Below are 25,453 nucleotides of genomic sequence, written 5' to 3'. Positions count from 1 at the left end.
TGTACGGCTCAGATAAACACCACGCCTCAGATGAGATGGAAAAGGAAAGTAAAGTAAAGAGAAAAGAAAGCAGATTTTGCCAACGATGCAATGCCTAAATCGGGAAAAGGTTGTGCCAATTCAAAAGATTTGAGAGCTGGTCTCCCAGCAGAAGATGAAATCCGGGGTGGGAAAACTAATAGTTCAGCTCACCACTCCCCGCTCCCCCAACCGCATCGAGATCCTCGTAGCTTTTCAGGCTGCGGCCTTGCACCGCTTCGCGAGGTCCCATGCCCTGCTGGGCACCGCCCGCCCCCATCGCATCCGGGAAGCCACCCGCAGCCACCATCGCGGCTGCCGGGTGTCCTGGAGGGATGTACGGAGCAGTAGGGTTGGGCGGGAGACGACCCGCGCCGCCGTACATGGACATGCCGCGGACCGGGCTCAAACGACCACCGCCACCGCCGGAACGGTGGCCACGTCGGTCATAAGGGCCCATCCGCGTATGACGACCGCCTCCGCGGCGCATAACGCCCGGTTGGTGAAGGCCAGGGTGGTCGCCGCCGACCATCCCGTTCGACCCCCAGGGCTGGCCTCCAACTCCAATGAGAGTCGGGAATCCAGCCCCAGGCATACCTTGCATCCCGGGTGCAACCCCAGGGCCCCCGCTGAGATACGGCGGCATGGACGACAAGCTAAAACCGCGAGGGGTGCCGGTTTGATTGTGGCCGGTGTGGAGGGGGAAATGTCCGTTGCTGTTCGCGTCCGACCGCGAGGGTGCAATACGGGCGGGGTCGAGAACGTAGGCATTCACCAGGGTCAACTGTAAGGCAGTCCAGTCAGCAAGAACTCTAATCACGGGCATAGATAGGATCGACTTACATCACTCTTGATGGTGTTGTACCACTCCGCGTGCCGCTTCTCCACGTGCTTCTCCCAAAAGTGCTCAGCCTTGAACAGTTTGTTGCACTCGGGCACCTTGCAGCGGAACTTCGAATCATCCTCTTGCTTGACAAACTTGGCCAACTCCTCCTGGAGTGCTTCCTCCACGGGCTTGCCGCCGAGTTTGCGGATATCCACGTTCTCCGGCTCGAGGATCTGCAAAAGCTTGTCTTCGAATGTCCGCACCCAGTTAAACGCACGCTGAAGCTGCTGCTCCGTCTTGGAGCTGAATTTCTGGGACTTCTTCTCCTCCGCGGGCGCGGGCGGTTCCTCCCCGTCCTCACTGGGCTCCTTCTTCTTGACGGGGAATGGCTCGCCAAGAGCGCTGGCCCGGGCCACGGCTTTCGATTGGGTAGTGAGCCCAGCGCGCGGGCGACGCAGGTGGCCACCGGGGCATTTCCGAGTGAGCTCGTGCACGGAGTCGCTCTCGAAGACACAGAAGAAGCAGAAGTTGTAGACTCGGCGAAGATATTCTACCAGGAGGTCCAACTTCTTCTTCTTAGCCAGAAGCTCTTCATCGTCAACGTCGTCATCCTCCCATCCTTCCTGCTCTTCGCCCTCTTCGGCCTCACCCTCGTCCATGTCATCTGCGTCGAAGTCCGACTTCCGTTTCTTGACACTGACGGGCCCAGTCACGGGGGGTTGCAGCCACCCCTTCCCGCGCAACTCCTCGACGCGCTCGTCGATCTTAGTGGTACCTTCGGCGTTCCACATCTCCGCATCCAGCGTCGAGGCCAAACGCCGTGCCAGCTCGAGGTCCCGTCCGATACGTTCCGGTGCCGAGAAGAGGTCCCAAAGGGCCTTCTTGCGCGGCTGCGAGGGAGGCACATGGACACCCACATGGCAAACAAAGTCCCCATGGACGGGATCGTGGATGGTCTTGTCATTGACCGCTTCCAGGGCCTTATCGGCAACGCTAGCAGTTCCAGAACCCTGAGTCACATCGTGCTCCATTTCCTCGCCCTCCTCTTCCCGGCCATCACCCCGTTCGACGACTGGAGCATCTGCCGCGGGGTGGAGCATGATCCACCCCATGCGATGGTATTTCTTGGAGGGATTCGGGTCGCTGAGGCTCAGCCACTTGAATCCGCCATCCTGCTCGCCCAGGTGTTCTTTGCAGAAGTCTTCAATCTTGTCGCGGCTGACATTGGGTGCTAGGGTCTTGATGAGGAGGGCAGGCTGAGACAAAGCCTCGTCGCGCAGCTCGCCACCCCGGGCCGGAAGCAAGTCCAAAACACCCAGGGTCTCGCCGACTGCGGTTGTCTCGCCTTCTTCCTTCTCGATCACGCCGCCCGCACCGTCGCTTTCGTTTTTGTAGATTCCTTCCAAGGTGAACTCGTCGAACAAGCCACTCTCCAGGTCGCGCTCCCACTGCTGATAAGCACCGACGCGGAAGTCCATCGTACGCCGGCGAAGAGGCTCCCTAACCTCGGGAACGTACCGTTCTTTGAACCACTCCTCGGTCCGGTGGTGGTGCACAAACGTCCTCGCCATCTTGACCTGCAGGTCCACCTTGTACTTGTCGTAAGCGGCCTGTATCTGGGCGCGTTCTCTCTCCCGATCCTCACGCGACTCGCGTTCACCCTTGACGCGATCTGATGGACGACGCCCGCCATGCTTTGCCCGTTCCTTCTCTTCCTTGATCGATTGCTCCGCTCTCCACCACTCGGCGAACCAATTGAATCCAACTTGGAATTCCAGGCCCAACGGGTTGGGAAGGGGGTTCGTGGGGATCGGCCGCCTGCCCGAGTCTTGTCCAGGAACGTATCGGTCGATATTAGACACAGTCGGAGACGGGGCACGGCGGCGATCTTCGCGCTCTCGCAGAGCGGTCTCGCGAGATGCGGCGTAATAATCATCGCGGTTTCCACGGCGGTCAGAAGGTTCGTAACGGTCGATCATAACGGGTGAGCGCGAACGGGGACGGCCCCGGCGACGATCTTGCGAGACTACAGATTGCACAGTTTAGCGACCGCGACTTCCACTCATGCAGCCCCGAGAAGCTCAACGAGTGGTAACCTACCAGGCGACCGACGTCTGTACGAGTCCACGGGAGCTCTGGCCACGTAGGAGTCCGCCTCGCGGCTCCTGCCCGGAGACCCATAACTCTCATAGGAATCCATTCTGCGGAACCAAAATCACGACAGCGATCAACGGGTATGGGTTCTTGATCCCAAGTTCGGCTCAATGCGGCGAGCCTCGCGTTCGAGACGAGTGAGACTAGAAGAGTCGCGTCGGAACGAAACGGATATGGGGAGCAGGTAGATACCGGCGGCGTAAGCTAAGAACCGAAATCACCAACATTAGAGCAAATCATATTATGTCAGGGGCAGGGTATCTTGGAGGTTGACGAAGGGCAAGGAAGGACGGAATTTGATGAACGAAGATGAAAGAAGGTCGGAGCCTGGAAGAAGGCAAAAGAGAGACAAGGCATGTTGGATAGAGAACGACAAGAATGAGTCGGTTGATTAAAGGAAAATAAAAGACGCACGCTCACGCGAGCAGAAGAGAGAAGAGATAGTATTAAGGTGTAAAAAAAGAAAAGAGGGAGAAAGTGTTGATGTATGTAAGACAAGACAATAGCACGAGGCGTCTCGAGACTCGATGGTGGCGCGACAATGCAATTGACAAAGAGAAGGGGGAGATGAAGAGCAGAAACAAGAGAGCGCAAGCTTTCAAGTTCGGTTTTGATAGGAATAGAATCTTCAAAGACGAAGAGATTGAAAGAACCAGGTAAAAGAAATGAGCAGGGAAAGGGGGGCAGGGGAATATGAGAGGCGGAAGGATGGGGGGAAAGTTCAAAGAGAGAAAGGACAGCAAGGCAGGCGACCTACAAGAAGCCTTTTAAGTAAAAAGTGATATTGGTGTGTAAATCAAGCCTGGCAGCGCATCCAATCCGATAGCCTCCAGAAGGAAGAGAGGAAAAGCGCGCCTTGGATAAGGATGGCCAGGAGCAAGGTTGCGATGTGAAGAGAGGGAAGAGAGAAAAGAAGAGAAGAAGAGGATGGAGAGAGTTGAGCTGGAGATGGCCGGGATAGGTGGAGCCGCCACTAGGCGGGATCGGGTTAGCGCCTGCGTCGGAGCGCGATGCTGACTTAAGCGCGTCTGTTTGCAACTTTTGTAACTACGAGATGAGAGCATCGAGCAAAAGTACGTCCTGATATTTATACATAACTAACAGGGGAATCATCCGTTGGAAATCACACATGGGGAGAAGGAAATAAAAGGGGGGAAGAAGAAGAGGAAAAGTAAAAGAGGTGAAAGAAAAACAAAGGAAGTTGCTCATCCTCAACACGGGATAACAATATCCTTGCCCGACCACGGAAGTTTCAAGCGCAAGCCCACCACAAGCCCAGAGTTGTTGGCCAGACCATCTGGAGAAACACCGAGGGCACTCAGAGTCCGATATCCCAAGGTGTACCAGGGGAAGGACTCCCAGGTCCCAACCCCAGGGTTCTAGGGCCAGAGGCATCAGCTCAATCACAAGCCGGCCCAACCAACATACCAGAGGAACATAGGGAAAGACTGTAACCTCTGAGACCTTGGCTGGGAGAAAGCTCGTCCCAAGTACCGTAGGCCCGAATCCCAAGCTCCGTACGCTCGGATCCGAGGGCGGAAGCATTTTACCACTGACGGGGCCCCCTGTCTAGATTGGGTCCATCGTCCCAAAGAAAAGGAGCAACGAGATCAAATCATCGCGAAGGGGTCGATACTGAACAAGAGTCATGCGGACTCCATGGCAGCGCCAGCCACTGTAAATCAGGCTTGTGCCATAGTGACCGGTATGAGTGATACAACGGTCCATGGATAAAGCCCAATAGGTGGGGCTTCGTTGGCATGAAGCAGAATTCTACCGAGGGCAGGAAAGGTTCAAGGAGCGCCCATGAACGGCGCCGTTCGGGCGGCATGGCGTACCGTGGGGGCGGGCGGGGCTTTCGAACGAACAAGCGTTCAGGACAGTCATTGTAGACCCCCAATTTCAACAACATAGACATCAGAAGGAGAAACCAAAGGAAAACTTCGTACCAGCATAACCGTATAGACAGACATAAATGCAAGAGGCGCAGAAAAACGTAAGCGTGCGACAACACAAAAAACAAGAACAAAGCCGTCGTAGATCCATGTCACACATCGCTTGCTCCAGAGTAAAGAAAAAGACGGGTTTGAGAAAGCAGAAAAGGGGAATTCCAACGTCGCGTCGATCCGTAAAAACCATCATCAATAGATACGAAGAATAAGAAGACAGAGGGAACAAAAACCAAAGATAACCAAAAAAAAAAGTAAAGGCAACGCGGACGGGTCACCCTCACGATAAAGATACGGAACAGAAAAGAGAAACTGCTCAACTCTCCTCGTCGGAGGCCTCGGCAGATTCCTCGCTGTCCTCCGCCTTGCCAGTCTTGGTCTTCTTCACGGGCGTGGCGATTTCATCATTGAGATGACTCGACTTGCGCTTCTGCGCCGAGGGAGGGTTCTCCCCAGACCCCTTGGTCGCGCCCACGTCCACGTTCTCTTGGTCCATGGATTGACCGCCCTTTTTCTCCAAGGCGGCCACTTCATCGGCCGTCAGGAATCGGCCACCGGGACCACGCGGTCGCCGCATCGCGTGGTTGTGACGCGACTCGTGCAGGTATGGCTTACGGCCCTTGGACGTCAGTCTCAACTGCTCTTCCAGTTTCTGTCGCGCAACACGTCTCTTCAAGATGCGGTGGAATTGCTTGGCATTGACGTAAAGCGGCGATTCCTCTGCGGCGCCCGCGACCAACTCCGGAGAAGGCTGACTTTGCTGGACCGGGGCCGGGGGCGGGGGCCCCATGGCGGGCGGCCCGGAAGGTCGAGTCACGTGAGCCATCACCGGCTGGGAATTCGGCACGTGTGGGCTGCCAACGTGGCTCATGCGACGCTGCTGCAATTGGGCGCCCTGGCCCATCGGTACCTGAGAACCCATTGGGGGCATCTGACCAGGCATTGGAGGGGACCGAGGGTTGCGGTCCTTGACCGGAACGCCTCCCATGCGGGGTGATCCCCTCGGTCCTTGGGGAACCTGCCCAGTCATGGAGTCTTGGTGGAGCGGGTAAAATTGGCCCGAGGCAGCAGCGGTCGCCATGGCAGCGGCTTGCGTCGGCGAGATACCATACTGTTGGGGGATGGCAGCGGCGACGCCGTACGACTGAGGGAAGTTCATCTGCGGATGTACCGCGCCGGGCGCATTTTGCGGGGGCTGGTAATGCGACTGCGACGGAACAATAGGGGATGTCTGGTGCGAAGGGTGGGCGGGTTGCATATGAGCTTGCGGGTTTGTGGGAGAAGCCATCGATCCGACAGCTGAACCTGGATTCTGTGGTCCGGCCTGATAGGGGGCGGCAATGTGGGAGGGACCGTGGGGGTGTTGGCCGTGAGGCTGTTGATATTGCGGGGGGTACTCCATTCTGATGTCGCGGTGGTCCTTGCCAGCACGCGTTCAGTACACAAAGTTTTGATTGGATGAGATCGGCGAACTGGAATCTGAAGATCAGAACCAATGGCGATGGCGAAAAGAGCAACTGTCTGGTTGGTAGGCGATTGACAGTAGGCCAGGAAAAGGTCAATGGAGATGATAGGGCGTGGAAGCGCTTTGCCTTGAGGCGATCACGGTTGCGCGCAAACCAGCAGACGACCGCAAAGATCGTTAAGGGGCTGACGCCGATGATTCGACGAGTTGAATGCGAAAGGCTGCAGGCGCTCGAAATAGTGTCAGGGCGGAGTGCAGCGCCAATCGGTCACTGGGTTGGAAGTGGGGTCAGACGGGGTAAGGGCGCTTGCACCGGAGCGGTTACCTAGGACGGTGTTTCGCTAGTTCACCGGGTCTTCACCTGTTAGCGACCAGGAAATCCACTGGGCCAAAAGGAAAGACTGAGCGCTCGTTTGCTGAATTGCTTCGAACAACTCCTTCCGGAGGATCTGAGTCTTTTGTGGGTATGCTGTTCTTGACGTCCACTTCGGAGTGTAACGTGGTTGGGCTCTGATGCAGCGGACCAGGGTGCCCTCGACAGAACGGCACTTGATGCGTTGTCAGAGAAAGCGCAGCCTCTCTTGACTAAGACAAGCAACAAGCTATCACCAGGTGCGCGCAGGTTGGGGCGACAAAAAAATAAATAAACAACCGAAAGATCGGAACAACACGAGCTACGCAGTGTATTTGAGATAACAGCTGGCAGGCTACCGATCTCCAGACGTTCCGATCCTAAACAAGTAGGACTGATCGACCACACCTATATCCGAAGACGACGGCGCAACAGCGCGATATGAGGCGGTGCTAAGCGACGTAGTCTGCCTAGTTCTTCGAGTCCAGGCGAACGAAGATATCTTCGCTCAGAAGTCCCCAGAACGATGATGCGACCGCGATATTGGTGTCAGAACACGCCTAACGGGGCGTCACAGGGCTAATTTGGCTACAAAAGTCTATCAGCAACATCCTCGTAACTAACCAAGACATGTTGGTCTTGGAATTGTGTGCTGTCATGACGAAGTGGAGGGGTAATGCCAAAGGTGGCGGGGGAGGGGAAAGACGAAAGCGTGGCTGTTTAGTTTGTCTTTTCTCATTTCTTTTTTTTTTTAATTTTGTTTATCTCTTTTTTTTTTCTCTTTTTTCAATGTTTTTTTCAAGGCTGGGGAGGGGGTGGTGTATGCGTTGGCAAGCGCGAGAATGACGATGCAGCGGGCAACATACCTTGTCGAAATGCGACGTATTAACCACTGCATACAAGGGTCACACGTCTTTCTTCACGCGCAGGAAATATAGAGCAACCGAGAAATCAATGATGTCCCTGCAGACAGTTCGTATAGTTTGCAAGATCAAGCTAGAGCCCTGTATGATATGGGGAATTGCTGTCAGTCAACCGGCATCTCAAGTAAATAAAGGTTGACGCGTGCTGATTGGGCCATTGGTGGCGGGGAACGGACAGCCCGAAGACGCGACCATGATGCAATAGATCCAATACAGGAACCAGAGGACAATGGACTCGTGGTCAAGGCTTCCTGCAATCCTTTTGTTTTTTCGCACATGCGACATCAACTCGGAGGATTGTTTTGGGGTGATCAGGTGGGTGCAGCAAGATTGAAGATGGGGGAGGATCGCATGTCGCGCAGCGTGACGGACCGCGGTCCTAGGCCAAGGGAACCAAAACAACACGGTCGGATTTATTGTGGACGGGGGGGAAAAGAGACGATGCGAGGGGGATGGGGGGGGGAGGGGCCATGGATTACCTGATGATCGATCTGAGATGGAGGCAGTAAAGTTCCTAACAGTCGATGCAGAACATGCAAGCAACGCGATGATTTGACGACCTGGGGGGAGACTTGTCACGGGGAATGGACGAAGAGTCGAGAGCTTCTGCCAACGAGAAGGCGGGTAGCGCGAGAGCGGTGGACGTTCTGTCGCTGATGTCAGTCCCGGGCCGGGTTGATCCGTGAACGAGTCGAGCACACGCGAATCACAACAAAAGCGCAAAATGAAGAGGGGCGAATTCGATCTGATTTGTGGAGCGTCCACCAGGATACAACGATGCAATCAAGAAACCGCAGATCCAATGACACAAAACAAATACAATCAAAAAGGCAATCAGGATGTATATGATGGAGATTTGGTTGGTGCAAGGTCAACACCTGATGCTGGTCACAAAGCCAACGAGAGGGTCGAAGAGGGGAGAATGTGGGCAACCACTGGGGGGGAACAGACGGAAGAGTAATTCGATTTGTCGGAGATTTGCCTCGGACAATGACAGAGTAACGGGATTGGGCAGAGAGGGAAATGAGGTGTTCAATCATAAAAGAAAACCAAACGACCAACGAAGTTGAGCAAGGGGCAAGCACTGGGGATGGGATAAGTGGTTGACGTACCTAGAAGAGGGGGAGGAATACCACACCCGTGGACACTGGAAAATGGTGGGAAAATAAAATGAATAAAATCAAGATAAATCTGAATCAATCAAGATAAAAAATCAGATAAAAATAAATCAATCGAAATAAAATAAATCAGATAAATCAATGGCAAGAAAAGATACAATATCACATCAATAAAAATAAAGCAATGAAAAATAAATAAATAATCGATGTAATGGAGAGTGATCAATCACGAGGGGGAACAAGGACAGAGGTGGATGGGGGGAGCAAAAGGTGGACAGGAAAAAAGCACGATTGATTGGATTGCACAACCAGGGAGGATCAGAGATCTGAAGCCAGCTTGTGCGGGTAGCGAGTAGGAAAAAAAAGAAAAGAGGACCAGACCAATAGGTTTGTGTGCGGGCAGGACTGTCCAACGTATCTTATTCTTAGGAAGGTCGTTGGAGGCTTGGATGACCAACGAGAAGAGGCAGAGAGTGAAAGGCGCAGCGACGAGAAGGGGCGGGCGATGGGGCATTTGTACCGGACGCGCTGAGAGGATAGCTCACTGGCTCGGGCTCTCGTTTAGCGGTAGAGGCGGCGAGGGAATCAGACCAACCGCTGCCAGTGACAGTCCTGTCCGTATTGACCCCGGGGTCTGCCCCACTTGGGGTCAAAACCAGCTGTGACCAGGTAAGATTTCCAGGTGAGGCCAAAACACACACACAGCCTGGAGCTAGGGAAGGCTGGTCGGTATTGTACGGTCATAGAACTGGGTATTTGGTATTGGTATTTCTCAGCGTCAGCCATCTCATTGAGGAACTATCTCCGTCGGAGCATGATAGGTATAGTGTAGTTTTAGTTTAGTTTGGTTTTTACTTTGTTAGTTTCTTTTGTTTTATATTTGATTATTTTTCATCGTTTTACCTGAACTTTCTGACACTTTTCTTTCCTTCTGTTCATTACTTTCCAGGTCTACCGTTTTAGTGGCCCAAAAAGCCGGCTTTCCCGAGTGTTTGGTCTGCCCCCAGCACCCCATTACGGACCAAGATTTTCCACCACATTCCGTCACCCATTCTTACCATGATTGTGTATAATCAACTGTACGGAGTCTACCTTTGCACTGTCATCTTTTTATTTTATTTTTTTCTTTTCCTTCATCTAAATTCCTTCTGTCAAAATCCATTCAGATATAGAATCAATACGCAGCCTTATGGACGTGCATCAGCCATAAAGTTAGGCATCCAGGCGAAGTAACCTCAGACGTATTTAGTACGGACTCGGTATCAGTCTGGTTAAATTACTGTACTCCGTACGACATGGTTCCATCGAGGGCTTGTCGGATCTCAGGAAACCCGTGACCCGCCCAGCACCTCGGTAACATGTCTTGAATTAGGAAGTCTTATGGGTCGAGATATATCTGATCATCCAAGTGCGAACCATTGCTACTAGTGATCGTAGATATCGGTCCACTGTCCATACACTCACCCCTAACGTTGCTTCATCCCAGAGCAAAGTCCTCGTTTTGCTTTGGAGGCCCTAGCCAGCCTTGGCCAGGCCTTTGCTTGGGGGCTAAAACCGAAATGGAAAAAGAAAGGAAACAACGAACAAGGCCGTGAGCGAATCCTGTCGGGAATAGATTGTTCGGCGAACTAAACTCGTCACGTTCTCCTGGCCTAGATTTTGTGTCTGATCATCAGCTAATAGCACCCTGCATGGTCTCTTCCTTTGTGCGCTGGATGCAGTAGCTCTGGATTATTATTATCTTTATTTCCTGTCCCCCCCCAAATTCCCTCAGACGGTGCCTGGGCACATTCTGTGATTGTTCTTGCTTATCACACCGGATCTAAGGTCTTTGTTCCTTTTTCTTTCCCCTCTCGCCTTACTCTGCACTCTGCAGAGACCTAATGCGAGGCTCTGGGGTAATGGTCCAAGAGGGATGCGGGATACTCGACCACAACCGCTGCTGATATATAACATATCTGTGACATCACCCGGTCAAGGACCGAGGACCTGAAGAAACTTCCTTGGAAAAACAGTTTCTCCTATTTCCCAACATGCCGTATACAGTAAAGCGAATGACTATCAAACTGAAAAAGAAACTTTAATGAGGCATGCTATCACAATTGTCCATCGTGGGCCGGGCTTAGGAAGATTAGGCGCCGATTGCATCCCCACCACGTGTGGAAGCTTGACCGCTCTGTGACTGATGTGCCCCGGGCGGCATCGTGGGACCACTCCAGACTCGACGAAATACAGTCCCACCCAAAGCTACAAAACAGGTGGTAGTTCGGTATATTTTTTTATCTACGGAGTTCCACCCCAGGCACTGCAGGATGATCTCATGGAAGGCTATGCCAAGTGCTCTCAGTCGGCATCGTAAGGAAAAAGAAAAGCACCGTCATATTCTTCTCATGCTTTGGCGATGCAGCGCAGACTAAAATATTACCGTCAGGTATTGTACGCAGGGAACGGACAAAGAAAGAAAAAGCCCGGGCCCACCTGACGTCAGGTTGAACATGGCTTTCTCCACCTCACCGCTCTTCGATGATTGCATGGAGTTTTCCCCAGCGGCTGGGATTATCCACTATGAAACATGGCTTTCTGCTGGGATGCTCATCCATACAATTCGTATGGGGTATATGGGGTATTCTCATGTACAAAATGGCCGAGTATGCCTTTTGAATCTCTGCTCATGCAGTCGACTGTTGGCAGAGTGCTGTCGAGTATCAGCCGGGCTTGTGCTCTTCATCCAGTTTCTTAACCTCGCACAAGATGAGATATAGCCCAGTAAAGACGGACTGAAATCGCCAGCAGTTCAGTCGTGGATTGACTTTTATCCCTTCTAGCCTCCAGAATGCGCGTCCCAAGTTGAACATACATCAGATGGCCTACTGGAGTTGTACAAAGTCCCAACCTTGCAATCTTGGAGATGATTGTGACATGCTCGCTCCGATAGATATTAAGAGTGCGACAGTGCTCTGGGTGGCGCGTCCCACGACACGCCAGCCAGGCTCCCGTCATTTCGTCCCATATAGACGGAGTACGAGCCCACGAATACCCACTTGGGACGGAGTGCAGCCACTACACATAGGAATCATTTCGGGACAGCGGTCCTCGGAGATCCAGTAGCCGAGAGATCCAGTCATACACAACTTTGGTCATACTCGAAGAACCGGCATCTCAGGGTGATGATTGGGCTAAGTCAAAGCTGATCATATCTCGTGCACACGCGCGGCCATCATCTTGTCGATATCCAACCACCTGCATCCTTATCCAAAGGCTTATCCATTTCGCGGGAGGTGCTGCTGCCCTTCAACGGCTCGGATTGCATTCGTGATGACTTCCCCGCGGAGACCACTGTGATACGCAACCGACAATCTCATTGTCTTATCAGGACGAAACGTACCAATTGCATCAAAGAACCAACTGGGTAGACACCCAGAGTTATCATCTAGCTCTGGGGATAGAAGGCCACATGCCGTCATCAAACGCGGGGAAGCTCCAGAGTAGCCTCATAACTGGCCCTCCGGTCGTCAGCTGGGAGAGCTGCGTACCGTATTGGCTGACGTGGCCTACCTCCGGGGTCTTGACTAACTCAAGACAGAAAGCCGAATAGTTCAGGGTGGGTCAAATCCATCTTACAACAATCTGCTCGTCATCTCCAGTACGACCAACATCCCTCAGGCCACCCGCCGGGGCACCAGTCACAACAGCAGCTGCGCTTCGCCACGCGCAAAGATGACACCCCAATGGCATCACACTGCCTTGAACGGGGGGGGTTTGACAGCATCCGTGGCTCCCGGGTTTCAGGCAAGGGGTGCTGTAAACGAGCAGGCTGGTCTATCCAGGCGCCAATACCCAATTGGAACTGTCTATCGGCCTCCCACGGGGTTTGGGGGCACAGCGTTCGGTGTGATGTCCGCTTCGTCGTGCTTTATTGGTGCTCAGACCCTGTTATGGGGCAGGTGTCATTGTGCTTGATCTGCCTTGTGTCTTACTAGCTCGGCCTCGTCACTATCACGTCTGCAGGTGGTCTGGTGGATCGCGTGGGTCTTGTTTGATTGATACCGCTGTGATAGCCGGGCATGTTGATGGTATTTGCCATTAGTGGGGAGAGCCAGATAACGCCCCTTTCTTTGGAGTACATCTCGGCTATGGACCGTACTGGCTCCATAACTGTCTCAAAGTGACTGCAAAACTCCTATGTCTCAAGAGGCCGTATACTAAACATTGACAATCCACTCTTTTCATCACTTTTCTCCTTCAAATTTCATAACCTACTCCCTTTCATTATTAAAATCCATAGAAGCAACTATACACCCAAATATCAAATCCAAGAACACAAAACAATCCCTTTCATCAAACCACACCATTCAACTTCAATCCTCCTAAACAACAGCAATAAAACTCCCAAACAAGCAACCCTCCCCATAACAATCCCAAACGCCACAAAGCCCCCACAACAAAAACATCATCATCAACAACAGCAGTGCTCCTCAAGAACCAACAGCCCGACCAACCTCCCACCTTTTATCACCCACCTGACCCTAACAACGGGTGTTCTCGTCTCAGCAAATTGGGCACCAAGCACCCAAGCCGCCCTACCGTCTCAACCACATACCCAAGGTGACCAGCTAACTGACTAACTAACTCAGGCAGAGACCAAAAGCGTTTGCAGGATCCCAAAACCCCATTGGCCACGTTGAGGGCAGGTAAAGTTAAGTAAGTTAACTGGGCGAGTCGGACCCTCACCGCTTGCTCAGCTACTTGGCTGGCGCTCACTGGGGTGAAGTGTAGCCAGCGGCCCACTTAGGGTTAGGTTGGGTGCCAGCTGTACATGCAGTGCCTAGGTTGTGAGGGGGATGTCATGATTGGTGGGATGTGGGATTGTCGTATCCTTCATATTATATATACATATACATATATCTATCTATTTGTGGGGGTGTATATATTAGATGATGATAGTATTATGCAAAGTAAGCACAACACCCGTTGGTGGCTAGTCGGAGTGCTCCGGACTGGTTCTACATACATATCTGTCTGTATATCAGGCTGGCTACCCGACCAACCGACTTACCTACATACGTAGGTAAATGTTTGTGGGGGACTAGAACCCACGTGTGTCAGCGGCATTTGAAAACTTCAGGACTGGATTTGGATTTCTGCAGTGTGGGCTGGAGTAGAGTGGCATAAACGCACCGCGAAATCCGCACTGAATCACACTGAACCTGCAGTGTTGGGGGTTTGGTTTAGTGGCAGGGGATCAGAATCTATAATTAGTTATAACTAACTGGTTAGCTAGTTGAACAGGCTCTGATTAGTAATATTAGTTACTAGTTAGTAATTTAACGGCTAGAGAGATCCTGAGACTATGGTTATAGGACCTGCATAGTCTAAAGCCTGGGTGTCTAGATACTTAGTACGAGGGCTCTGGGCCTCTGCCTGTGGTCCTGTGATCCTGGCTATAGGTATAAGACTCTCAAACACAGGCCCTGTATCACAAGCCAGAAATGCAAAAAATTATTGAGGTTCTTCGTCCAGTTGTGTATGTGTAATCTTCGCCTGGACCGAATTAGTGGTCGCGTTTGGCGTAAAGGCAGCATCTTAGGGCAGAGGATATCTGTTCGTTCAAAATCCGTACTGTCGAACCGTCATGACAGCGCTAAAGATGCCACTTTTCAGGACCGGCACTTCTGTCATATAACTCACCACCTAAGTAGTTACCACCTGCACCTTGTTTCCGTCAAAAATACAATCATCTTCCACATTCCACTACATCCATACCTTGGCTGGAACAATTAGTCATCCACCAATCCGATGCTCATATTAAAAATCATATCCATAGAAAGTGCCTTGACAATAAGCGTGCATGCAACGACAGATATCAGCTAATAGACCCCCATTACACTAACATGCCGCTCCCGATCTCCACGCTGGGATTCAAAACAAAATCAGGTTGCCTGACATGCAAGTAGGTGCTGTTGATTTGCAATCCGCCAAGGGCATTTTCCTGATTAAAGAATTGGCTAACACCATCCACCAGAAGTAAGAGCGGCCAGATGGCACCCAAAACACGTCCATCCTACTAATATGCTGCCCTTTAGAAAGGCGAATTAAATGTGACGAGGCTAAGCCCCATTGTCGGAGATGCACTTCAACGGGTCGTAAGTGTGATGGCTATGGGTCTCCAGCATACGACCATCGCGTTCGCCTGCCGTTAAATCTACCGCCTGTTCTGAAGCTCTCGGGAAGTGCACGCGAGAATCGCTGTTTCCAGTTCTTCTATGAGAGGACAGTGCCGTCATTGGCAGGTTATTGTGGCTCTGAGTTTTGGAGCCGATTTGTGCTGCAAGTCAGTCAGCATGAGAAGTCGATCTGGCATGCTTTGATCGCGTTGGGGTCATTGCACGAAAATTTCGAAAATGACCAACAAATTCCGGGTCTATGGCTCTCTCGATACGGACAGGATAATTTTGCTCTTCAAGAATATGTGACTGCGATTAGGGCTCTCCTTGGTCCAACCGACTCGCACTCCCTTGAGAACACGGGCTCCTCGAAACTGACGGTGGATGTTTTCTTGATATCATGCATGTTGTTCGCTTGTTTTGAGGTATTCCCGTTCGATTTTGCCCCGCATTTGGCTGCGCTGACAAACTTAAGATTCTATCGAGCCACTATGACTCCGCTATAAGACACATCAGGAGTGGTATCAAGATCATGAACGAGGTTTACTGCGACCCTCGATCAGGCACATTCTGCCACCCGTTCCTCCGCTCATCTACAGTGACCGCATTGGAAATGGATAGTCTGCGGAAAATGCTTGTTCGTCTGCAGGATCAAGCGCTGACCCTCGTAAGGCCATTTGTCACCAGGTCACTGTCAAGACAAGACTAACTGGTGCAGACGCGCGAAGAAGTCGATATGCAGCTTTCCCAGTCCGTGCCAATCAGGGAACCTGACACTGAAATCCCCGAGGTCTTTCGCTCTATCGGCGAAGCACGCGATACATTCGAATATTACAGATGCAAGGCGGGTCGTCAATTTCGCGCGTTGGATCCCGCGAAACCTGACGATTTCATGAACCTTAATCATCACTATTGCCAGCTTTTAGAAAAGCTGACCGCGGCGTTGAATAATTTCGAGCGCACTCGAGGTCCACTTCTCAACGCCAGAGACAAGACTGGATTAGCCATCATCCGGATCTACCAAAAAATGCAATACATACTTCTGGAATACGGCAAACTAGGAGTCTCAGACCAGAGGTCATGGGATAATTACAACTTTATATTTGAAGAAATCGTCACGCTTGCCGCTTCTGTGGTTGACAGCGCGCAAGGTATCGATTGTCTGTCTCTATCACCATCTCAACTGGCAGAGCTGTCTCAGAAGGGTCGCTTAAAACCCTCGTTCTCCCTTGATATGGGCATCATCGCTCCGGTTTACAATGTTGCCACTCTATGCCGAGATCCTGTCATCCGTCGGAAGGCACTTACTGTGCTTCGCTCAATGTCGCGACAAGAGGGTGTTTTCAATAGCCATGCTTGTGCCTTGGTTGCAGAGCAGGCAATCGCCATTGAAGAAAGGATGGCTGCGGGGATGGCATTGAACCATCAGAATGAGAGATCTCTTCTGATGCTCTTGCCCGGGACGAGACCGTCCTGGAAAAGTGAAACTACTGAAATTACCCACAGCGACGAGGTTCCTGACTCGGCTCGTCTGACATACATCCACCCGACTATTAAGATTGCTGACAAAAATGTGTGTTTGACCATCGGCCAACAAGGCAAGCACATGGACATTCCTGTACCCGCATTGACTGCCATGCTGGACCTAGTAACATTGTGATGGGCTGGTCGGTGTACGCTTCGTTTCGCCATCTGGAACTATTCACGATATTACCATTGCCCCTGATCAGGTGGAGTGGAATGTACGAGCTTGGGCCATATGAGGACAGCCTCACTAGGTTTGACTGATAGATTACACCGTGGTGTTCAATATATTCCCATGAGTATATATGTCCAGCTCCATGAAAACGCCGAATAACAGAAGGCCCAATTGCAAACAAATCAAACCAACACCCTTCCAACCCCATACGCCATACTTGGGAGCACTCATCAGACTGGCGAGTCCTTTGTGCGAGATCCATGGTATATCATCGCCAGGTTCCGCTGCCGAATTTGCCGCATGTATGCCATTTGTTCGTTTCCTGGGCCTTCGAGGGCCTCTTCCTGCCCCTCAAAGGCGCTTCCGCCCATGAGGCGATGCATTGAGTATCCGATGAGAACAGAGATGATACAACCGAGGAGGATGAGGACGACGATCGCGCTGCGAGAGATTTCCCAGTCGCCGGAGGCCATGTTGCGGATAGACCGATGTGATGCAGGCGGGATCTGTGAGGGCTGTTAGGCGGGTTGCAAGAGTCTTGGGCCAAGGCACACACACCTGTCGCTATTGATCAGATCTGTGATAAGGACACAGAGGAATCAATTTTTGGTCTTGTGTGTTTATGTGATGGTTTAACACGGTGAACTCGGCTTTTCAAACTTTGGGCTGAAGACATGGACCTGGTGCCCATTACCGCTTATATAGTCACCAATCTACTGACTTCAGGCCATGTTAGCCCCCAGCGTTTCAAAACTGTCCCAGTTCAAAAAAAACTCTTCGACCGCGATTTGCTGGTCCATCAGGGCCTTTTTTCTCCACTCCGGCTGCGCATGGATGTATCCATGGCTAGTCCGCGAAACAACACCCATATGGGACGCTTTCAGCACCAATTTTAGATTTGAGGGCCATCAACCCAATCAGCAACAGAACCATTGGTGTCTCATGCTGCACTGAAGAGGCTCTTAACCGCTTGGGGTCTAAGAGAATTCCGCCCCGATGTATACACTCCCAATCAGGCATAGCGGGCTGCTGACCCTACGTCATAAAGCGAACCACCCAATCACAGTGCGGGTACCCATCGCTTTTTTATCTTCACCAGATTCTGCGCCTCCCTGGAACATGAACTACCTATCTACTGAGAAGCTGGATTCTACCTAGGGACTAGTTGGCGTCTGGCATTCGGTTTTTCACTCCCCTGACGCCAAACCTCTTCCGGATATTCGAAGTGCTCGCTTCAGGCCGTATTTTTAGAACCGGATTCCTGCCGCATGGATCCAATGTCCGATGGCTCTGCAGACTATGCACCCTATCCGACCATCATGATAAGGCTGACAACACAAGCCAGGCGTGGAAACCAGACATAACGACCTAATCGACGGCCCTTGCCTATGCGCTGCTCCGGTCAATGTGCCTTGCTGTCATTTGAAGAGGGTTGGTGGAATTAACTTCCTGAAAGCACATGATTCCGGTTCCTGCATTCAAGTGCAGTTTGAGATAGCTCGCGCCCAGAAATGCTTAGATGTTCTTCAATGCTTGTGATTTAGGGTTTCGGGGGAAGATAGAAGCCCATGATCATCATCTCCTTGCTCAGCAAATCATGGATAACACTTCAATATAGAATATCTTTCCCACTATTATCTCTTGCTGTCAAGTTAATACCATGAGCTCTAAGAGCCTGTAAAACACCAGACTTAGAGTTGTTATCATTTATTCTATTATCAAGCCCTGAGGGGCAACGACTACATACAGCTTAAGCGCTTATGATGGCAGGTGCGACCAGGAGCACCAACATGCTGTCAGCTAGTGGTAAGGCTATCTTTTCAGTCCGAGGACGTTATAGTATTAGGCTTGCTTGAGTTGAGTAATGATCAAGATACCTATAAATAAAGAAGATTCTAGTTTTTTGTTAGCTTGCATAACAGGAATACCCAAATGTACGCTACTCTACACTAATATTGGTGTGGGTGCGGATAATGCCCAAATATGTAAATATATATTCATGCCATGCCTGACAACCGTTTGAATAGTATTACAAGAAAAAGCCACATCCAGCGCAATTCACTAAGAGCCGACCTAATAACAGAATGTCAGATTTATATTCTTTGTTCTCTATTCTATCAGCAGCTAGTGATATCATGTCTGTCTTGTGACTGTACACTGGCCACGTGCTCATCAAGGAGTCGAGTGATCAGATTTTGAGTATGGTTCATCATAGGGTGACCTCCAGATAATCCAGATAAATCCATATTGCAGTCAATAGGATATATTCCTATCATGATTAGGATCATGGTCTCTTTACTGATCAAGCACGGAATACAGTTATCGCACCATTGTTCCTCATCAGCAAGTCCACTACTGCTGGATGCAAATTATACCGTGGTTCGGTTAATCCAGATAAGCCGACACTCCACACTGTATACGGAAGCGAAACTACTACTGGCTGTTGATCCAACTAACAACAGATGGACAATAGCTCATGTGACTGGAAATGTGCTACACAATTTCTAAACTGAAGGCCAGACCAGTGCCGACCTCAAGCCCGGATCCATAGTCACGTGCAACGACGCGGAACCCGCATCAGTGTTGATGCTCCTTGCTGGGATATTGAATAGAGTGGAATTATTGCCCACTACTTCATTTACGGTACCTTGTTGACATGCCTATCCCAACAATGGTACGCCCACCGAGCGCGACGCGGGGATCGAAAAACGGGGTATACCAACCTCTAATTGGCTTGAACCCTCGTCCAGACCGCTTACCTCATCCGCCGCAATCCCGCCCGCCTTTCGGGGGGTTCTCATGTGGCTTTTCCCGTGCCTGGGGGGCGACTTTCGAGCCGATCGCTGACTTCTTCGTAATCCCTTTTTTTCCTTCCCCTTCCCTCACCATCTCCATCCCCCAGTATTACTTCTTCCTCCGAAAGGACTCGCCCACCTTTTGTCGCGAACCCGGTCGCCCTTAGTGCTGCACGGCAGCCCGAGTTGCGGCCACGTTACCCCTGAGTCGCGTCGGACTTCAAAACAGATAGATGACGTCTTTGTTGACATTCACGACCAACTTTCCATCTCGAACCAGCCACACCCCGGGCACGACTCACACGGCGTCAGGTGCGATAGGCCGGATCGGGAGGTAATCGACTTGCGCATTTATCACCAGAGCGGCGCTCTCGGTGGCGTTCGCGACTCGTGTTTTTTTTTTCTCACCCTGCTCTCGCTTGCGCGCGGTGTCCGCTAAGGGGGCCCAAATTTCGAGTACGCGCAGGCGCTTGTCGGACCCCGGGTGTATGGGGAATCGGTCATAATGGCTCCAGGAGGCGGAGGAAACATTAAGGTGGTGGTGCGGGTGCGGCCTTTCAACAGCAGAGGTGAGCCCTCGAGGAATGGATTCTTGATTGTAAAGTCGCCGACTAACCCAGGGGATGATCCGTGATTGTAGAAAAGGAGAAGGGTTCAAAATGTATCGTGCAAATGAAAGGAGACCAAACCATCCTCATCCCTCCACCGAATGCCGAAGCAAAACAACCCCGAAAGGGAGGGAAGGGTGGAGCGGAAGGCCCGAAGAACTTCGCCTTCGATAAATCCTACTGGTCTTTTGACAACAAGGCCCCGAACTATGCGAGCCAGGACCATCTTTTCGACGACCTGGGCACGCCGCTGCTGGATAATGCTTTTGGGGGTTACAACAACTGTATCTTTGCCTATGGGCAGACCGGTTCCGGGAAGTCCTATTCGATGATGGGTTATGGCAAGGAGTATGGTGTTATCCCGAGGATTTGTCAGTCGATGTTCGAGCGGATCACGGAGATCCAGAGAGAAGGCAACCTCAGTTGTAATGTCGAAGTATCTTACATCGAAATCTACAACGAACGTGTCCGCGATCTCCTCAATCCCTCGAATAAAGGCCATCTGAAAGTTCGCGAACACCCGTCTACGGGTCCATACGTCGAAGATCTCTCCAAGCTTGCGGTCCGCTCCTTTGAGGAGATCGAGAATTTGATGGACGAAGGTAACAAGGCCAGAACTGTCGCTGCTACGAACATGAACGAGACGTCCAGTCGATCCCACGCCGTATTCACCCTCACCCTGAGCCAAAAGCGTCACGATGCCGAGACTTCTATGGACTCGGAGAAGGTTTCGCGCATTAGTTTGGTCGATCTTGCGGGTTCGGAGAGAGCGAATTCCACTGGCGCAACTGGTGCACGTCTGAAGGAAGGAGCGGAAATCAATCGTTCGCTGTCGACGCTGGGTCGTGTCATTGCCGCTCTTGCAGACGTGGCCGCCGGCAAGAAAAAGAATGCTTCCATGGTTCCTTATCGTGATTCCATTCTAACATGGCTCCTGAAAGACTCACTTGGTGGTAACTCCATGACAGCGATGATCGCTGCCATCTCGCCGGCAGACATCAATTATGATGAGACACTGGGTACCCTTCGGTATGCCGATTCCGCTAAGCGTATTAAGAACCATGCGGTCGTGAACGAGGATCCAAATGCAAGAATGATCAGGGAGCTGAAGGAAGAATTGTTGCAACTGAGATCGAAGCTCGGTGGGGGTGCGCCAGGGGTGGCCGCAGGCGGTGCGCCAGGCGCCGGCGGCGCAGCACCTGCTGCAGACGACTACTACCCGCCAGATACTCCCCTGGAAAAACAGTTAGTTTCTATCCAGAAATCGGACGGCTCGGTCACCAAGGTCAGCAAAGCCGAGATTGTGGAGCAGCTCAACCAAAGTGAGAAGCTTTACAATGATTTGAACGAGACATGGGAAGAGAAACTCGTCAAGACGGAGCAGATCCACAAGGAACGTGAAGCAGCGCTGGAGGAACTCGGAATCAGCATCGAAAAGGGGTTCGTTGGAATGAGCACCCCAAAGAAAATGCCCCATTTGGTCAACCTGAGTGACGACCCGTTGCTGGCCGAATGTCTTGTTTATAATATTAAACCTGGAACCACATTGGTTGGCAACATGGATCAAGGGAGTCATGTGGAGATCAGACTCAATGGTTCTAAGATCATGGACGACCACTGCAAATTCGAAAATGTGGACAATGTGGTTACGCTCGTGCCCAGCGAGGGTGCAGCGATCATGGTCAACGGGCAGCGTGTTGACAAGTCTACACGCCTCAGAAGTGGCTTTAGGATCATCATGGGTGACTTTCACATTTTCCGTTTCAACCATCCCCAAGAGGCCCGTGCCGAGAGAGTCGAACAAAGCTTGCTGCGTCATTCGATTACCACAAGCCAGCTTGGCTCACCCGCGCCCAACAAAAGCCACGACCGGAACTTGAGCAAGGCTGGCTCGGAGGTCGATGGCGACTCCAGTCGAGCGGATTCTCCTATGCCTTCGCGGGGCCGCGACTCGGATTGGCTCAATGCCCGTCGCGAAGCTGTCAGTGCTGTCATGGGCCCTGACCATATCTCCAACATGCGCGATGATGAACTGGATGCTTTGTTTGAAGACGTGCAAAAGGTGCGGGCAACTCGACGTGGGCGAGCCGAGAATGACGAGGATTCCGATTCCCTGAGCTCCTTCCCTGTCCGTGACAAATACATGTCCAATGGAACCCTCGACAACTTTTCATTGGATACAGCGATAACTCTTCCGGGCACGCCTCGTAACAATGAGGACGATGACGGCCAAAGTGGCAACGACGTGGCATTGCAGTCTGCTCGCCAGGATCTACAGCGTCAACTCGATCGACAGAAGGAAGAATACCAAACCAAGCTACGGAATACAGAAATCTCCCCGACCCGGGGACCCGAAGGTCTCCAGTCCGAAAAAGCTCGTATGGAAGTTGCCCTGCGGGCGACAAAAGAAGAGTATGAGAGACAACTCCGGCGGCAGAAGCAAGCTTTCGAGTCCCACATGAAGGATATGGGCCAGCCCATTCCCAGGATTTACGAGAATGGCTTTTCGGAGCTGGACCCCCGGGAGATCGAGATCGCCAGTACGATTTTCCGTCATTGGTCGCAGCAAAACTACGTTCGTATGGCAGAAAATGTACTCCAACATGCTTCTTTGTTGAAGGAGGCTCAAGTTATGAGCCACATCATGGACAAAAACGTTGTGTTCCAATTCTCGGTCGTTGATCATGGGCACAATATGGCATCGTCTTACGATCTCGTGCTGAACGGCATCTCTGGAGACGAAGACATTTTGTTGGATGATGCTAAGAAGCCATGCATTGCTGTCCGTGTAATCGATTTCAAGCAATGCGTGGTCCATCTCTGGTCCGTTGAGAAGCTCCAGCGTCGCCTCCAGGCTATGCGTCAGCTGCACCAGTATATCGACCGACCGGATTATATCCAACACTTCAAACTTGAGAATCCCTTTTCTGAACCATGTTCGCCTCAGTACTCTCTCATTGGAGACGCAGATATCCCGCTTACTGCTGTTTTTGAGACCCGAGTCCAGGACTTTTCTGTCGAGGTGATCTCGCCATATACGCACAATGTCGTCGGTATAATCCGGCTGTCCTTGGAACCTTCATCGGCGCAGGCTCCGTCATCTACGCTCAAGTTCAACGTTGTCATGCGTGACATGATTGGTTTTGCTGAGTGGGAGGGCACGGAGGTTCATGCGCAGTTATTCTTCCCCGGTATCTCGGATGAAGGCGGCGCCACCACAACTCAGATGATCAACGGCTTTGATGAAAGCGCCGTCCGCTTCGAGAGTGTCCACAGCATGAGCTTGCCGCTTTCCAGCCCGCGGACTGCTGCTTTGAAAATTTGCGTATATGCACGGGTGACTCAGATGCATCTCGACAAGCTTCTGAGCTGGGATGACATGCGCGATTCAGCCGAAGCTCCACGCAAAAAACGCAAGACACCACGTATCGCGGAATCAGAGTTCTTTTCCGAAGAGAGACATGACGTTTTTGCCAGAATCCAGGTCCTCGAAATGACGGAGAGCGGCGAATACCTTCCTGTCGAGGTGGTGCAGAGCAATAGTCTGGATGCTGGCACTTATCAGCTACACCAGGGACTCCAGCGTCGCGTTCTGATCAATCTGACGTATAGCTCGACTGAAGGCCTGCCATGGGATGACTTGGTTAACGTGCGAGCGGGCTCAGTGCGACTGCTTGATCCGTGGGGCAAGATCCCTGACCAAGATCTGCAGACGCCAGACGTCCCTCTCAAGTTTGTCCAGGAACCTATGGTGAAAGATAACGCTGATGGAACGTCGAACGTTACTTTGATTGGTCAATGGGACTCCAGTTTGCATGGCTCCCTCCTTCTCGACAGGGTTACCGCGGAGAAGTATCGAGTGCAGGTGACAATTCGATGGGACTTGCTATCGTCACGTCTGCAAGATCCTGTTGGTTTCAGTGGAGATTTGACTCTTCAAATCCAAGGTCGCACATATGTTCGCCAACAGTCGATGTTCAAGCAGCTCTTCAACTCTACCCGGATTGTGCATTCTACTGTTCGCATGTTTTCCCTGGTCGTCCGTCCCGTGTCAGCGAAGCGCGCGGCCGATCTTTGGCGCATGAACACCCAGAATGATTACGTCAAAGGCGAGGAATTTCTCACGGCATGGGCTCCGCGAAAGATTTCTCTTGTCCGGGACTATGTGATGGCCCGTAAACGGCGCCACCGAGTTGCCGAGTTAAATGCGGCTAAAGGCGCCCTCAGTGCCAGCAGTCTTGTCCCGTCGCCCCCTCGTAGCGGCCGTTCGACACCTCTACGCACCCAAGAATTGACAGACCGGAAAGCGAAGATTCTCCGGAAGTACGTTGAACTTTGGGCGACCAAGACCGATTCAGTCGATGCCGTTCTTGTCCGAAGCAATACGGAACCCCCGGCAGGAGGCGCAGCCTTTGCCTCGCGTACGAAATCGCTAGCTTCCGCCGACGATGCCAGTTCTGTCTCTGACGACGCGACTCTGACGCCGCGGTTCATCGCTACGATTCAAACACTACCGAAGAACCCCTCCTCCTTGAAGTCTGGGTATCTGTTGTCTCCCGATGATACGTATACCCATTGGGTTCGGCGTTTCGTCGAACTCCGCCGACCATACCTTCACGTGTACTCGGTGCCTGAAGGTGACGAGATCAACGCCATCAATCTGAGGACTTCACGAGTTGACCATGCCCCCGACTTCGCGCGACTTCTCGACGGCCCCGGAGCGGGGACGGACCGCCCCAACGTCTTCGCATTGTACGGACCGCAGAACACATTCCTCTTCGCGAGCCGGACCGAGGCCCAAAAGGTGGAATGGATTCTGAAGATCGACGAAAGTTACTTCAGCAGCAAGGGGCCCAGAGTGGACGCGAACGGCTTTAGGCACTAAATTTGCGGTCCTATCCCCTCACCTACGCTGCCCGTCTTCTGAAATTTATGCCAGTCATGAACACTTCCTTCTCGTGTGTTTCACGCTTTGCCCTTTTTTCTGAATTTGCCCATTACGTTGGACTGCCGGTTACCCTACCCTGAAGAACCCACTGTGTCTATATTTTGGCTCCCCTCCCATATCCCCGTCTTTTCGTGGCAGTTTTGCCTCGCTTGAACTATACAACTTGCATCTAATCCCTTCATCCTCGATTGTTTTTGAGATACCCCCGGATACACATACATCTGCCCTTTCCAGCACTTGCGATCTCCATGTACATATTTGAGAAGTAGTTTCCCGACCTATAGATGGCCTCCTGCGTCGCCAGGGCCCCCAGCGGCGCTGATCGTTGGCCTCTCTTCATTTCGGCGGAAGGGTGGACTTATATAAGAAAAATGTAGCACCACTTATTATTACCTATGACAAGACGCTACTATTCTTAGCTCTAGGATTATCGT

At 51.8% G+C, this 25,453-nt stretch overlaps 7 protein-coding genes across 7 annotated transcripts; 3 read left to right on the top strand and 4 right to left on the bottom strand.

Moving 5' to 3' along the window:
* Positions 1-54: 54 nt before the first annotated feature.
* On the bottom strand, positions 55-2,875 carry P168DRAFT_89995 (putative arsenite resistance protein Ars2). Its single transcript, XM_024842205.1, has 2 exons — positions 862-2,875; positions 55-802 (listed from the first exon to the last, which is right to left on the bottom strand). Exons 1-2 carry the CDS (start codon positions 2,821-2,823, stop codon positions 176-178), a joined length of 2,589 nt encoding a protein of 862 aa, XP_024695779.1. The 5' UTR covers positions 2,824-2,875; the 3' UTR covers positions 55-175.
* Positions 2,876-5,263: 2,388 nt separating this feature from the next.
* On the bottom strand, positions 5,264-6,349 carry hapB (transcription activator HAP2; the record flags this gene model as incomplete). Its single annotated transcript, XM_024840867.1, has 1 exon — positions 5,264-6,349. The coding sequence occupies one exon, from the start codon at positions 6,347-6,349 to the stop codon at positions 5,264-5,266; it is 1,086 nt and encodes a 361-aa protein (XP_024695778.1).
* A 1,002-nt stretch (positions 6,350-7,351) lies between these two features.
* On the top strand, positions 7,352-7,779 carry P168DRAFT_89961 (uncharacterized protein). Its single transcript, XM_024842203.1, has one exon. The coding sequence runs from the start codon at positions 7,395-7,397 to the stop codon at positions 7,608-7,610; it is 216 nt and encodes a 71-aa protein (XP_024695777.1). The 5' UTR covers positions 7,352-7,394; the 3' UTR covers positions 7,611-7,779.
* Positions 7,780-8,258: 479 nt separating this feature from the next.
* P168DRAFT_89967 (uncharacterized protein) lies at positions 8,259-8,958 on the bottom strand. Its single transcript, XM_024842204.1, has 2 exons — positions 8,946-8,958; positions 8,259-8,878 (listed from the first exon to the last, which is right to left on the bottom strand). Exon 2 carries the CDS (start codon positions 8,725-8,727, stop codon positions 8,347-8,349), a length of 381 nt encoding a protein of 126 aa, XP_024695776.1. The 5' UTR covers positions 8,728-8,878; positions 8,946-8,958; the 3' UTR covers positions 8,259-8,346.
* Positions 8,959-15,501: 6,543 nt separating this feature from the next.
* On the top strand, positions 15,502-16,629 carry P168DRAFT_315700 (uncharacterized protein; the record flags this gene model as incomplete). The annotated part of the gene is made up of 2 exons (XM_024839929.1): positions 15,502-15,636; positions 15,688-16,629. The coding sequence occupies 2 exons, from the start codon at positions 15,502-15,504 to the stop codon at positions 16,627-16,629; spliced, it is 1,077 nt and encodes a 358-aa protein (XP_024695775.1).
* A 269-nt stretch (positions 16,630-16,898) lies between these two features.
* P168DRAFT_315699 (uncharacterized protein) lies at positions 16,899-19,469 on the bottom strand (the record flags this gene model as incomplete). The annotated part of the gene is made up of 2 exons (XM_024839928.1): positions 16,899-17,174; positions 19,428-19,469. 2 exons carry the CDS (start codon positions 19,467-19,469, stop codon positions 16,899-16,901), a joined length of 318 nt encoding a protein of 105 aa, XP_024695774.1.
* A 499-nt stretch (positions 19,470-19,968) lies between these two features.
* On the top strand, positions 19,969-24,956 carry P168DRAFT_230931 (kinesin-3 motor protein uncA; the record flags this gene model as incomplete). The annotated part of the gene is made up of 2 exons (XM_024833258.1): positions 19,969-20,032; positions 20,104-24,956. 2 exons carry the CDS (start codon positions 19,969-19,971, stop codon positions 24,954-24,956), a joined length of 4,917 nt encoding a protein of 1,638 aa, XP_024695773.1.
* Between the last annotated feature and the right edge of the window lie 497 nt (positions 24,957-25,453).

The sequence above is a fragment of the Aspergillus campestris genome, assembly GCF_002847485.1.
Source record: "Aspergillus campestris IBT 28561 chromosome Unknown P168scaffold_2, whole genome shotgun sequence".
Lineage (NCBI taxonomy): Eukaryota > Fungi > Ascomycota > Eurotiomycetes > Eurotiales > Aspergillaceae > Aspergillus > Aspergillus campestris.
This window is presented reverse-complemented; position numbering and strand designations above follow the sequence as displayed.

Excerpts from the sequence above, each read along its gene's own strand:
- P168DRAFT_89995 (XM_024842205.1), bottom strand. The coding sequence starts at position 2,823 with ATGATCGACCGTTACGAACCTTCTGACCGCCGTGGAAACCGCGATGAT. Across the intron at positions 803-861 it reads ACAACACCATCAAGAGTGAT|TTGACCCTGGTGAATGCCTA; the intron begins GTAAGTCGATCC and ends ACTGCCTTACAG.
- P168DRAFT_89961 (XM_024842203.1), top strand. The coding sequence starts at position 7,395 with ATGTTGGTCTTGGAATTGTGTGCTGTCATGACGAAGTGGAGGGGTAAT.
- P168DRAFT_89967 (XM_024842204.1), bottom strand. The coding sequence starts at position 8,727 with ATGATTGAACACCTCATTTCCCTCTCTGCCCAATCCCGTTACTCTGTC.